Raw genomic sequence first — 12,126 nt, forward strand, 5'->3', positions numbered from 1 at the left:
CCGATCAAAAGTGAACAGCTTTTTATGGACAATTTACATTTTGCAGTTTCTAGACAATTACACATTTATTGTCTCTGAGAGGATCAAACAGACTCAACTGTATGAGACATGCAGCTGTTTCTCACCAGGCCAAGTCTAGAAAGACTCGTGACTGTGTTTGATGCACAGTACTTTGTCCAAGATACTTTTATCATTGTTTTTGATCAGAGCCACTGCAGTTTCAAAAGTACACGGCAGACACAAGGTTTAAAGTAGGTTCCTGTGTAAAAATACAGATATACAGTATATGCTTCATATCCCTGGCCCCATAACAGAATAATAAAAGGAAACAATTCAAATAGTTATAAATAAACACAGATGCACTGTATTTGACTGAACAGTGGCATGTAGTAGGTAAAAGCCTCCACTGGGTAATGGGGGCATGGTAAATAATGGAACAAAGTAATTGCCCTCAGCAGACAATATGCCTTTATATTAATATTTCAAAAAAAGTAAATTGCACAGGGCTTGTAAAAGGTTTTATTGTACGGATGGGATGTAGTAAAAACAGACAAACAAGACAAAATATCTATAACGTATAAATATTTGACATTCTTCCTGGTTCGAGTCTGATCTGCGCTCTGGGCTCTGTTCTCCTCGAGCACTGACCTCAGAGCCAGAGAACAGGCAGAAATGTTACTGATAAAGGCCAGTAATGAAAGCATTGTACTGCTCAAATACACTTTGTACAAAAAGATGAATTGATCCATCTGTAAGCAGCACTTAGACCCACTTCTCTTCCCGGTCATTACACTGGGATAAATCAATATTTAATATCCCCTCTAACAGCCACACTGGATGATCTTAACCTCTCCTTAATCCCATTTATGTTACCTTTCCAGAATCTTCTTCATATAAGCTCTCACCATGATAAACTTCCAAACAAGAGACTGGGAGGGGAGCTATTAAAGACCACACCATATTTATGTCAGGTGAGCCGCTTTCGTGAAATATTAATATTCTGAAACTGACCAAAGTGAAAGCTTTTATCCAGGGCATTCAAACCGTTCTAGTCCCTTGGCTTGTATCAGCAAAAGGCTCTCTCTCCTCCCCTCGTTTCACCGCTGAATTACAACCCACTGTTCTTTATTGCGGCCGAAAGGATGAAGATGATGGGGCAATTCTTTTAGCTGACTTGATAAAGCGTGCCTCTAATTTCACGCCGTCCTAATAGAGCCAATGTCACTGAAACGAAAAGGTGACAATATCTCACAGTGATTTGCACCAGGCTCCGAGTCAGGCATCACACGGTGTAAGGCTTCGTTAAGGTGTCATTCAACAAGACATACAAATTAATATCGTCATAAAACACAATTCTATTAGGCTTTTAATTATTTGAGTCGGATATAAATGTATTTAATTCATCACAAGCAGTTCAAGAATAAAGAACTCATGTTAAGATTAGATAAATGATTAAAAAATAGTATAATTTATTGATTATTATTGCAATATTATTATTTATATGATTTGTCTTCTAAAAATAAATGATTCAAATATTAAGTGACTCTATATTTTTCCATTGTGTTTGATTACCACCTGCACAAACAGACACTTATCACTTGCAAGCACCAAATTAAAGAGAAATCAAAATAGATGTTGATTCACTTTTTTACATATATATTGACCTAGTTGAGGCTGTTGGTTGAAAGTGTCAGGTGCTCAAATATTAATGAGCATCGCTCCCAGTTCCTGCCTGTTCCTCACAGCCAACTGGCAACATGGCATCAAGCTGAAGCGAGGAGGACAGCTTTTTTCTCTCCTTGATTGACTCATCGATTGAAGATATTTTTAAAGGGAATCCCTGGGAGTGTGTGCTCCTGGTACAAAGCAGCCCCATCCCGTGTCAGGGGACGGACAGGACTGTGAGGCAGCTTTAATTGGGCAGAGACTTCAGAGAGTTCTTGGGCCACACTGGGCACTGCCATGGCCTGTCCCGACCATCACACCAGCATCAACAACACCCAGCCTCTCCACGCACTTAAACATGGCTCATTTGAATAAACACACATTTATACACTTCAATGCCAGCGCCTTTCAATGTGACCACCCTGGACTAGGATTAAAGTACAGATATTGGTTTTAAGAATAATCTGCACATCTCTCCTGACTCCTACTTTCAAGGAGCGTGATTTTTGTTCAGTTGGTGTAGTATATTTCCTGTGTGCATCTTAATCACGTTGCTAAGAAGTGCTAACCTTGTCTCTGCAGTTGTTGAGGCCCACTGAGGTGAGGGCGGACAGCTTCGCCTCCATGCCCTGCTGGTGATGCTGCAGCTGCTCCCTCTGGATCTGCTCTCTCATCTTACGAGCTTCCTGGATCGCCTTCATCACCGTGTCCTGGTCCCCAAACAACGCTGTGGAGTTTAGACTGGAAAGGATATCTGCACAGGAACAAGCGGAAAACGCACACGAGACTCATTTATAATCAGAAAATTCAGACAAACACAGCATTAAAAAATTACTAATTAATATTATTTAAATACGTTCACATAAAAAAATAATAATAAATAAAAATAAAAATAATAATTCTAAGATGCACTGGGTAACTTTTCCGCCTGCCAGTCTCCATTGAAATATTATTTATTATTTATTTAGTTATTATTTTGCATAGAAGTTTTCACACATGCCATTATATATTTATCTTTTCAAGTAGACAAATTAAGAGACACCACCAGGCCAAGTTACGTGACAGATCAATAAAAAAAAAAAAATGTAATTAAATCATTGCTAGGCTTATTTAATGCCTCACAGAAAAATATTCCAGGCAAGCAAAAATATAACATGTCCATAGATAAACATGTGATGGACACAGCACCAGAAAAATGGCACAGAGCACGTTTAATTTACCCCAAAAAAATAATATACAGAAGTTCATAAAACATTACACTTTCAATATAAGTTAAAGAATGCTTATGAATCCCTAATGTAATGTGAATTTTTCTACACGTTTACTTCTACAAATCCCTGCTGATCACAATCTCTGACTCACCTAAAGACGAGGCTCGGCCCATGCCTCCTCCGAGTGGACTGGGGATTCCTCCTTTGCCCAGCAGACTGTTGGGGCTCGGTTTACTGCCGGGAAACAGGTTTTGTGTCGGGGATGTGGGGGACTTGACCAGCTCTGTGGTCTTTGGCCGGGCCGACAGGTTGAGCGGCTGTGTTCCTTCCTCCTGTGGCAGCAGCCGAGATATGAATGATAGAAAACAGAAGTCAATAAGGTGCTCTCCTCCCACGATTTGAAAAAATCCACATTTCCCAAACACCACAAATCTCATGTTTTCCTGGTATTTTCCATTAGGATTTGGCACAATTTTGGACTAAACCAGTACTAAACCAGGACTAAACCAGGACTAAACCAGGACTAAACCAGGACTAAACCAGGGCAAAACCAGGACTAAACCAGGGCTAAACCAGGACTAAACCAGTACTAAACCAGGACTAAACCAGGACTAAACCAGTACTAAACCAGGACTAAACTGGGACTAAACCAGGACTAAACTGGGACTAAACTAGGGCTAAACCGGGACTAAACCGGGACTAAACCAGGACTAAACTAGGGCTAAACCGGGACTAAACTAGGGCTAAACCGGGACTAAACCGGGACTAAACCAGGACTAAACTAGGGCTAAACCGGGACTAAACCGGGATTGAACCGGGATTGAACCGGGACTAAACTGGGACTAAACTGGGACTAAACTGGGAGGACTAAACCGGGACTAAACCAGGACTAAACCAGGACTAAACCAGGATTGAACCAGGACTGAACCAGGACCAAACCAGGACTAAACCAGAACTAAAGCAGGTCTAAACCAGGGCTAAACCAAGACTAAACCAGGACTAAACCAGGACTAAACCAGGGCTAAACCAGGACTAAACCAGGGCAAAACCTTTAATGTTAATTGTATGATGATTATTTGTGATTATTCATATTTTGATTTGTTTGTATTGTGCCATACAGATAAAACCACCTTGTTTTGCCTGTGAATAAAATGCCTGACATATAGAAGGAACCTAAGCTGAATTAAAATAAACTTTTTCATTATTTTTTTATTGTTTTCCGGTCTTAATCTTGCTCTCGTGAAACAGTAACATCTCGGCCTGGTCTTTTCCTCCACCATCCATCCTCTGACAGGGGCTGCACCGCTGTGATCTTCCTCACAGTTGCCCAGCTCCTTTGTTCACACTAATTAAAGCTGATTCTGTCTTTCTGTACATCTTCATCTGCTCTCTCTCTCCTCCAGCCTGCCCGTACTGTCTGCACTCTGCCTCCAAGAATAAATAATGACCAGATAACACGCGCGCCAACGATCAAAGAGCTGCTTCTATCCGTCTGACGCTGACTGACATTATCTACTTCATTAACTACTACACTCATTTATATTATTAATGGCGTAAATAATTGTGAATCTTATTCTTTTACCTGTCAGGGAAACGCCAGTGTTACGTTTCGGTTGAGAAATTAGCCACAAAATGCATTACAAACCTGCTTAAAAATATTGTTTAGGCCGAATACTAATATGTACTTAATATTTAACATTGTTTTTTTTTTTTTAATGGATGAAAAAAGCAAAACATCTGTGCAATAATATATTAATGAATTGGATTGTATATAACTATTTCTTTGGGAAACATATGGCGGAGTTTTCCCTAGGGCCTTGTAATTAAAAGAAATGCAAACAGTGAATCTAAAGTCAAACAAACACGACTATTACAAATGGAGAAATACTGAAAAACATCATTGTATTATGTTGGAAAGTGTCATATAAATAAAATAAAACGTATTATTGTGCAAAACCGTCAAAATGTGAACATGTACTATCAGTTGTTTGTGCAGTTAAAAGCTAGAACTGGCCAAGCAGCGATCAAGGCCTGTCCTATAAAAAGTTGAAGGGAATAATAGTACCTTGACTTGAGTGATGGGGCTGGAGGAGCTCTTGTCGTTCTTCAGAGAGGAGGGGGAGATGGGCCCGCTAGCATTGAGAGCCTGGGGGAGTGGAGGCATCTTGGCTCCGGGAGAGACCTGCATGTTGGCGAGCTGGGCGGCATACAGTTGCTGCAGGGAGGTAGAGAAACCCAAGCGTTAACGTCCAAATCCGGCAAACAGCAAGAGTTTTATATTCTGTTTTTCCCCCTCTCTAGAACTGAGTGTGGGCCTTCATCTGCTGTTCTCTCTTTCACGTCGCTCGTCTCTTTCCATGAGGCTGGCAGAGAACCTCCATCAAAGGTCTTAACTGTATTTCAAAGGCTGAACCCAGAGAGACAGCAGTATTAAAAACCACACAGACATGGCATTCATTCAAAATACTTGGAGCCCCTATTTTCCACTCATCACAGAGAAAAGTTTGTCGACTGGATGCGAGTGTGTTAGCAAAGATCTCTTGTTTCTCCAGATCGACACAGCTTCCCCTTGAAGTGTCTGGCCTGTGATTTGTCTCCGCACAGTCATCTGAGACAGTCCACAATGAAAAGCCAACCTCAGCTGGACGGCCATCACAGAGCATGTTACACACGAGCATTATTAAGGCTTACAAACCTGCAACCAGCACACCCATGGAAGCATTGATATTTTCATTGGCTTTAAATCAGTGAGATGGTCAGAGTTCATCAGACATTTATAGACTGGCGGTTGGACAAACTGTCAGGCAACAATAATTATACCTCAAACATCTAAAGACCAATCCATAACATCTGTACTGAATATTTCAAAATGATAAAGGCTGTTTTACTGCTGCCACTTTCACCTGGAAAACCTCGAATTATTTCCACTATCCGTGTGGTGGTACAGACAGTAATAGTTGACAATGACTTTTGTATTATTCAAAGCAACTGTACCAGAAAATGATTTATTGTGGCCTTCGCTGACACTGGTTCTTTAGGTTGAAGAACATTTCTGTAGACAAAAATGTGAATGATCCTGCGTGTAACAGTATCAAGGCCTCATGCGCAGTACAAAGGCCCTATTCTTTCAGAAAACATAAGGATAACAACGACACACAGGCAGAGGAAATGACAAACTGATTACGTTTCCAAATGATAGCACTGCCCCACCTCCCTCACCAACAGCCTTTTGTGTGTGATGGACTCCACTCAGGGGCAGACCAACTTCATTTTCCTCTCATCTGAGCCCGAGTTCGTTAATGTGAGCAGTTAACTATGTGCTTTAAAGACACCACTGACAAAGACAGAGGAAGTCTGCAGACCTGTTTGTCACTGTCTGGCCCCAGTCTGTTGTACAGATGTTTGCTAACACACTGTCGACAAGTATGGCCCTGACCTTGAGTGGGAAGAACTTTATTGTCCCGGAAAAAGAGCATAATTAGACTTTACCTCAAATTAGAGGCAGCCAGGATGCCCCTTTTCACCACTGATTAGCAGGTCAATGCCATGGGGTGAGAGGGAATGGTTACCCTTGTAACAAGGAACAGACTGCCTTCAGAGCTAAAGAACAATAAATATAATCAGAGGGAAGACTGATGAAAGGTGTCTTAACCTGTAACACATTGCCCAAGGACACACAAAAACCCTTTCTGGATGTGAATTCAAACTTTTTATGTGGTCTAAGATTCAAACCACGTCGCACAAATGACACAGTAGTGGAACTGTATACCAACACTGGCATACAAGATCACAAAACAACACAGGAAGTATAAATATAAGTGGGATTACACTGCCAAAGGCTGGGGATAATGTGGCCTCCTTAAGCAGACAGCTGCTGTTTCATACAAAGACTCTGTACTGTTGTGTTGCCAGGTGGGGGCAGCACAAAAGTCAACTGTAATAAATGTTATTTTAAATCTATAGTATGTCATAGATTTTTGATATCTGTTATTATAGCAAACATTTACAAAAAAATATGAACAAAACAAAAAGCCTCAGTCTGTCTGGTCCTAATCATCCCCTGTGTCCCACTAGGACAGAGCAGTTTTCAGGAAGCATGGATCTGAGTGAAAGCAGCACATCCAAGGTCAGTGTGTTAGCCTCTGCTAATTAAAAACAAGCCCTCTGGAGGCAGCTGAGGTTAAAGCAAGAGACATTTGACTGAAATACAAACATAGTGAAATGATTATGACAGACATACCAATAGTTTGGGCTGGAAATAAAACTATAAAACTATGTATTAAAACGATTACTTTTACACTATTAACATACATTTAACATAGTGCATTTATGATTTTGTACAGCATAAACGTCGAGTCTGTCAGTGTCTCATTCACCTCTCTTTGGCCCGAGCGTGGGGCACTGAGCTGAATATGAGGGCATTAATTGTGCTTCGTTGCACCACACCATTTAAGAAGCCGCCCATGCGCCAGCCCCGTTTGCCACAAGGCTTGTACAGGCTCATTGCCCAGGGCGACTAGGCAGGCTGACCCAGGCGAGGCCCAGATGTCAGGATTGGAGGAAGGCGTCCTGGTGCACTGTGCCGAAGCTTTCCAGTATGGCCCAACATCTGTCTCATCTGCTGGCAACCAACCTGGTCTGCTCCTGCCCCTCCCCCGTCCTCAGGCTCCACAATGTTTTCACTCTTTTAAATAGTTGAATCCTTCTCTTGCACTTTCTGTGTGCGCGCTCTCATTTACTGACACAAACGTAGGCCGTGATATGTGTGAGTGCCTGGGATCTTGGGGGCCTGGGACTCAGGAGCCGGCACTCCCATTCAATGCTGCTTACTGCATTATCCACTCTATCTGTCCATCTGTCCCTCTGTTCACCACTGCCTCCTCACAGCTGCTCACCTAGCCGTCCTATTAGCCAGGCTTCCACGCACCGCGAGTGAGGCTGCCCTGCGCTGGGTTACCTTCAAAGACCGGACTCCTCTGCTCGTAAACACAGAAACAGCTGCTCTCTACAGTTCGTCTGTTCTACCTTTTCTTCCCTCCTCCTGTCGCTCTGTCTTTCTCTTTCAAAGTCACAACTTATTCACATATTAATGATGTGATTTACACATCTGCACTACACAGGTTTTCCTACACGTTCAAACATCCTCTTCACTTTGGTCATTAAGGAGAGTACGAGACCTTCACTCGTTTGCAGAGGATCACGTTTAGGTGTTTCATAGAATATAGTACAATGTTTCAATAAGTGTATATTTAGATTGGGTAGAAAGCAAACATAATACAACACCTGTCCACAGAGATATACATACAGGCAGAATGTAACTTTGCTTTTACAACCATCACAAACAACTAGCTTTGTAAAATTAGGAATACTCTCCACTTGTGTTATCAGCCAATAGCTTGTTGTAGGTGTCTACATAAATTGTGGAACAATCTGAGCACAATTTCCTGTGTTAGGTGAGAGGTGTCACTTGTAATCAGGGAAGGACAGGCCCGGATGCAGGCATTGTTTCCTGCTGGCCCTGGCCTCATCCCAGCTCAGTGTGGGCACTAATGAAGAGGGGCATGTCGCGCTGGGATAGTTTACGCGCCTCCTCTCCTGTGAGTTGAGAATGAGAGCCAATCTGTCAGGAAAACATTGAGTGAAATTGCCCTGTGGTACAGCAATGCCTGGTGACAGCCACTTGCTGACTGCCAGCCAGTGGAGTGATGCTACCACCCTGTATTGACAAGCAAATTACAGTCTCCAGCACTGAAACGCATCCGTGAGAATTCATTTACATCCATCAGCTTCAGGCCTTTGTTACCTTGTTGGTTTTTCTTCTCTTGAAGAGAAAGAGGGGAGGGCCTTAGATGGAGAAATTGTGAAGGGGCTATGTGGTCGACATTAGGACTGACAGAGCTGCTCGCCTCTCTGACTGGATGGCTGATCACATTACCTTGGCTGCATTGTGGGAATTAGTTCTTCCAACAAGGTTATTTTAAGGTTCATATATTGCACAATCTAAACTGAGTAAATCGATGGAAATTATACCTTGCCATCACACTGACAGGAGATATTTTAATTAGGGTGGCTGGTCACATGTGTGAGACAATTTCTGTGTGTGTAAAGGAGACGAGGTATCACTAAACTCTAAAACTGGAAAAGTTCCAAAGGTTACAGCTGTAGTTTTTGTGATTATGCATTGAGCAAAATACTTCAGATTCTCACTATAAACCTCCACTGATGTCATTACTTAACAGAGGATAGTTACTGTGAACCTTTAAGTAACAATACCACCAAAGACGTCTTCATTCTCATTTCACTGTGAGCACACGTTATAATCCCTGCTTTAAAATGAACCCTCCTCTTTCAAAGCCATATACCTCTCAATCATTTGATGCAAATGGTGGGTTCTGGTGCTATTATTGCTCTGGGGGGAGGAGACAAGTCTAACTTTAATTCCACGTCTAGGCTGATACGCTGTTTTTAATCATGACGGTCTCCCTGTGCTTTGTAGAGGAAGTGGTGGCAGCCCCATGGTTTGTGTAGAAAAGGGCATGTTTGACTTGCCTTGCTGTTTTAAGGGGACTCTCTATGCAGGGTAAATAGCAGGCAGCAGGCAGAAATGTGACAAGATGACAGACTTCAATTAATGTGGAAATGCACCTCTTTTTGTTTACTGTGTTCTCTCGAAAGGTCGGCAGAGTCATGGTCCTGGATTCACTGTTTTTGCCCATTCCCAGGGTTAGATACATACTCAGAATTAATCATTCCAACCCGTCTTCCCCTCCTCACCCCATCCTTTAGATATATGACTGTCTTATCTGACCTCATGCACTAAAATAGACTCGGTGTGCATGTCCTGAACTGCAGCAAATCTAAAAAGAACTCAGATGTACTTAAGTATAAAAACAGCTAGAGAAAACTCATTGAACACCTTGCATGCTTCTGATAGCTCCTCTCATGTCTACAGAACAACACAGAGCCAGCTGCATGCATTGTTACAACTTGCCAAGGCTTGTTAACACTGACAGTGGGAAGGACAAATGCCACATACATCACTGAGAGCTGTTTTTCTCTCTCAAGTACTGTTATTGTTGTTGTTCAAATGTTCACTGGCTTTTCAGTTTGTTGACAAAGCAGTGGTGAACACTAACCACAGATCTGAGATATTTTGTTGATCTTTAATCTATTTTCAGAAGTCATATCCACGAGGAAACAAAAAAAAAGACATTTAATTAAGATTCCATTTATGTTTTAGTTATGTAGTTATGGTTATTTAGGAATAATCTATCACATATGTACGAGTCGCAGTCATTTTGAATAATAGTTAATAAAAGAACCTGATAAATAACTTGATTAAAGAGTATGGCCTTGGGTTATGCCCTGACCTGAGTTCAGCTTTTTTAATTGCATGTGAGAACAGTCCTGGAGAAGCCTGTGGGGCTTAAAACATATTTCAACCTGCTTTAAAACGTACAGTTTTAACCACACCCATAACTTACTTCTATGGTAGAACTTTTAATAGGAGACTTTAAACTAAACTGTAAAAAAAAAAAAAAAAAAAAGAGGATCTATTGAAGTAAAATGAGAAACAAAGAGGCTGCGATTGTGCGATTGTAGCTTACATAGCCAAGTGTGTTCTGATAAATGTGCTGGCAAATGATTAAGGCAACCAAAGTGTTTCCCATTACCTCTAATAACTATTATCTTCCCAGCTCTGTCTGGTGGCGCAAGTGGGGCTAAATCCTCTATAAAATGGGATAAATTACATATGTGCAGTGATAAGCGTGTGTGCGCTGAGGGCTCCTGGATTATTTAGTGTGCGGCTCATTACTTAGCGTACAGCTGCTTAGCCCTCTCTCTGCCCTGGGCTTGGCGGGCGTCCCTTGCATTCTTTGTCATCGTACTGTACATACCTGAAGCTGGAGGGGGCTGAGTCCTGACGCTGCTGCAGCTGCCATTGTGGATGGAATGAACTGCACGGGGTAGTTATCACCTGTCAAAGAGAGGAACAACAATGCTTACAGGTTCAGACAATGAACCAGCCCACAGCCACCAGACAAGTGCCAACACGGATCCCGGGCCGTCCAAAGTGCAGCACAGTGGCACAGCACAACGAGACGTCCCACATCTGCACTAACAAAAGACTGAGAAGGTCTGTCTGGAGAAGGATTACACGCAATTTAAAGCACTATTGGTCTATACAAGTTGACTGCACTATAAACATGTATTTTAACCGCTCAGCAGTTGTAACAAGTCTGTTGTATTCAAAATGTCATTACATGAAATGAGCACTGTGTTCTCTCATAAACCTTGACTCTTCTGGCTATTGTTCAACATGACATTGTTCTTGAGTGAGATTTTGGCAGCAGATTGAAAACACTTGTGGGTAGGACTAGTTACAACAAGTGTGCACTCACAATAACAAGAGGAAAGGAGTGAAACTGTAGGCCTATCGGCTCCCATATCACTGCGATCAAGTAAGAAAAAAATGGTCTCTAAATAGCTGCACTATTCGTTACAATTCACTACTGTTGGCCTGCCATCAGCACATTTGTCAGACAGGGATATAAAAATGGCCGCTGTGTGAGTGATATTCACAGGGGTGTTTAACTGACTACCAGAAGCTTTCACACACTCGGGCTAGTGTGTGGAGACGGACGGGGCAGCCCTAGACGGGTACATGTGTCTGTGAGGGGGCTGGGGGGGGGGGGGGGGATGGGGGACTTGGCCCGTGCTCACACCCCACTTCTGCCTGTCACTTCTCTTCACAAACATATGGAGCCATTAAGCCCAAGACAGGCTAAATGTATATACCTTCTCTTTCACTTTGCCCTCGCCTGCTCGCCTCTCTTTACGATCTTGTACAGCGCAGCACAATGTGATACAAGCCATGGAAACTCTATCCCCATTTAGTAGCAAATAAAATCACACAGGAGAGCTGGTTTCAAATAGTGCTGGCCTGTATGCACTGTGGTTATTTCTACGACGCCTCTTTTTGGTATCACTTTCCTTCTGTCTCTGTCTGTGATGGAGAATGGTAATAAATGGCAGGGTGTCTTTAGATGTTATGTGAAACCACGGAGGGTCATGTGCTAAGTGAGCGCGCCCTCAGTGCTGGGGGTCCTGCACTTCAAGACGGGGTGCGACTTTAGGAGAACAGGCAGCAGGCCAGTTTAGCTCTTCTATCGTATTGTTAAAAGGAGTTAAACAGTTTTATCTTTGCACATTCGCTTGCTTTTGAATAGTGACTTTAGATGGGTCAATG

General features: G+C 42.4%; 1 protein-coding gene across 1 annotated transcript in view; it reads right to left on the reverse strand.

Moving 5' to 3' along the window:
* sox6 (SRY-box transcription factor 6) overlaps positions 1–12,126 on the reverse strand; it is a 94,739-nt gene that overhangs the window by 13,492 nt on the left and 69,121 nt on the right. Inside the window, exons 11-14 of the mRNA XM_033983214.2 lie at positions 10,775–10,854; positions 4,942–5,091; positions 3,028–3,208; positions 2,235–2,419 (exon numbers count right to left, since the gene is read on the reverse strand). Of these exons, the coding sequence (XP_033839105.1) occupies positions 2,235–2,419; positions 3,028–3,208; positions 4,942–5,091; positions 10,775–10,854 (596 nt within the window). The remainder of the gene's footprint in view (positions 1–2,234; positions 2,420–3,027; positions 3,209–4,941; positions 5,092–10,774; positions 10,855–12,126) is intronic.

The sequence above is a fragment of the Periophthalmus magnuspinnatus genome, chromosome 3, assembly GCF_009829125.3.
Source record: "Periophthalmus magnuspinnatus isolate fPerMag1 chromosome 3, fPerMag1.2.pri, whole genome shotgun sequence".
In the NCBI taxonomy this organism is placed as follows: domain Eukaryota; kingdom Metazoa; phylum Chordata; class Actinopteri; order Gobiiformes; family Gobiidae; genus Periophthalmus; species Periophthalmus magnuspinnatus.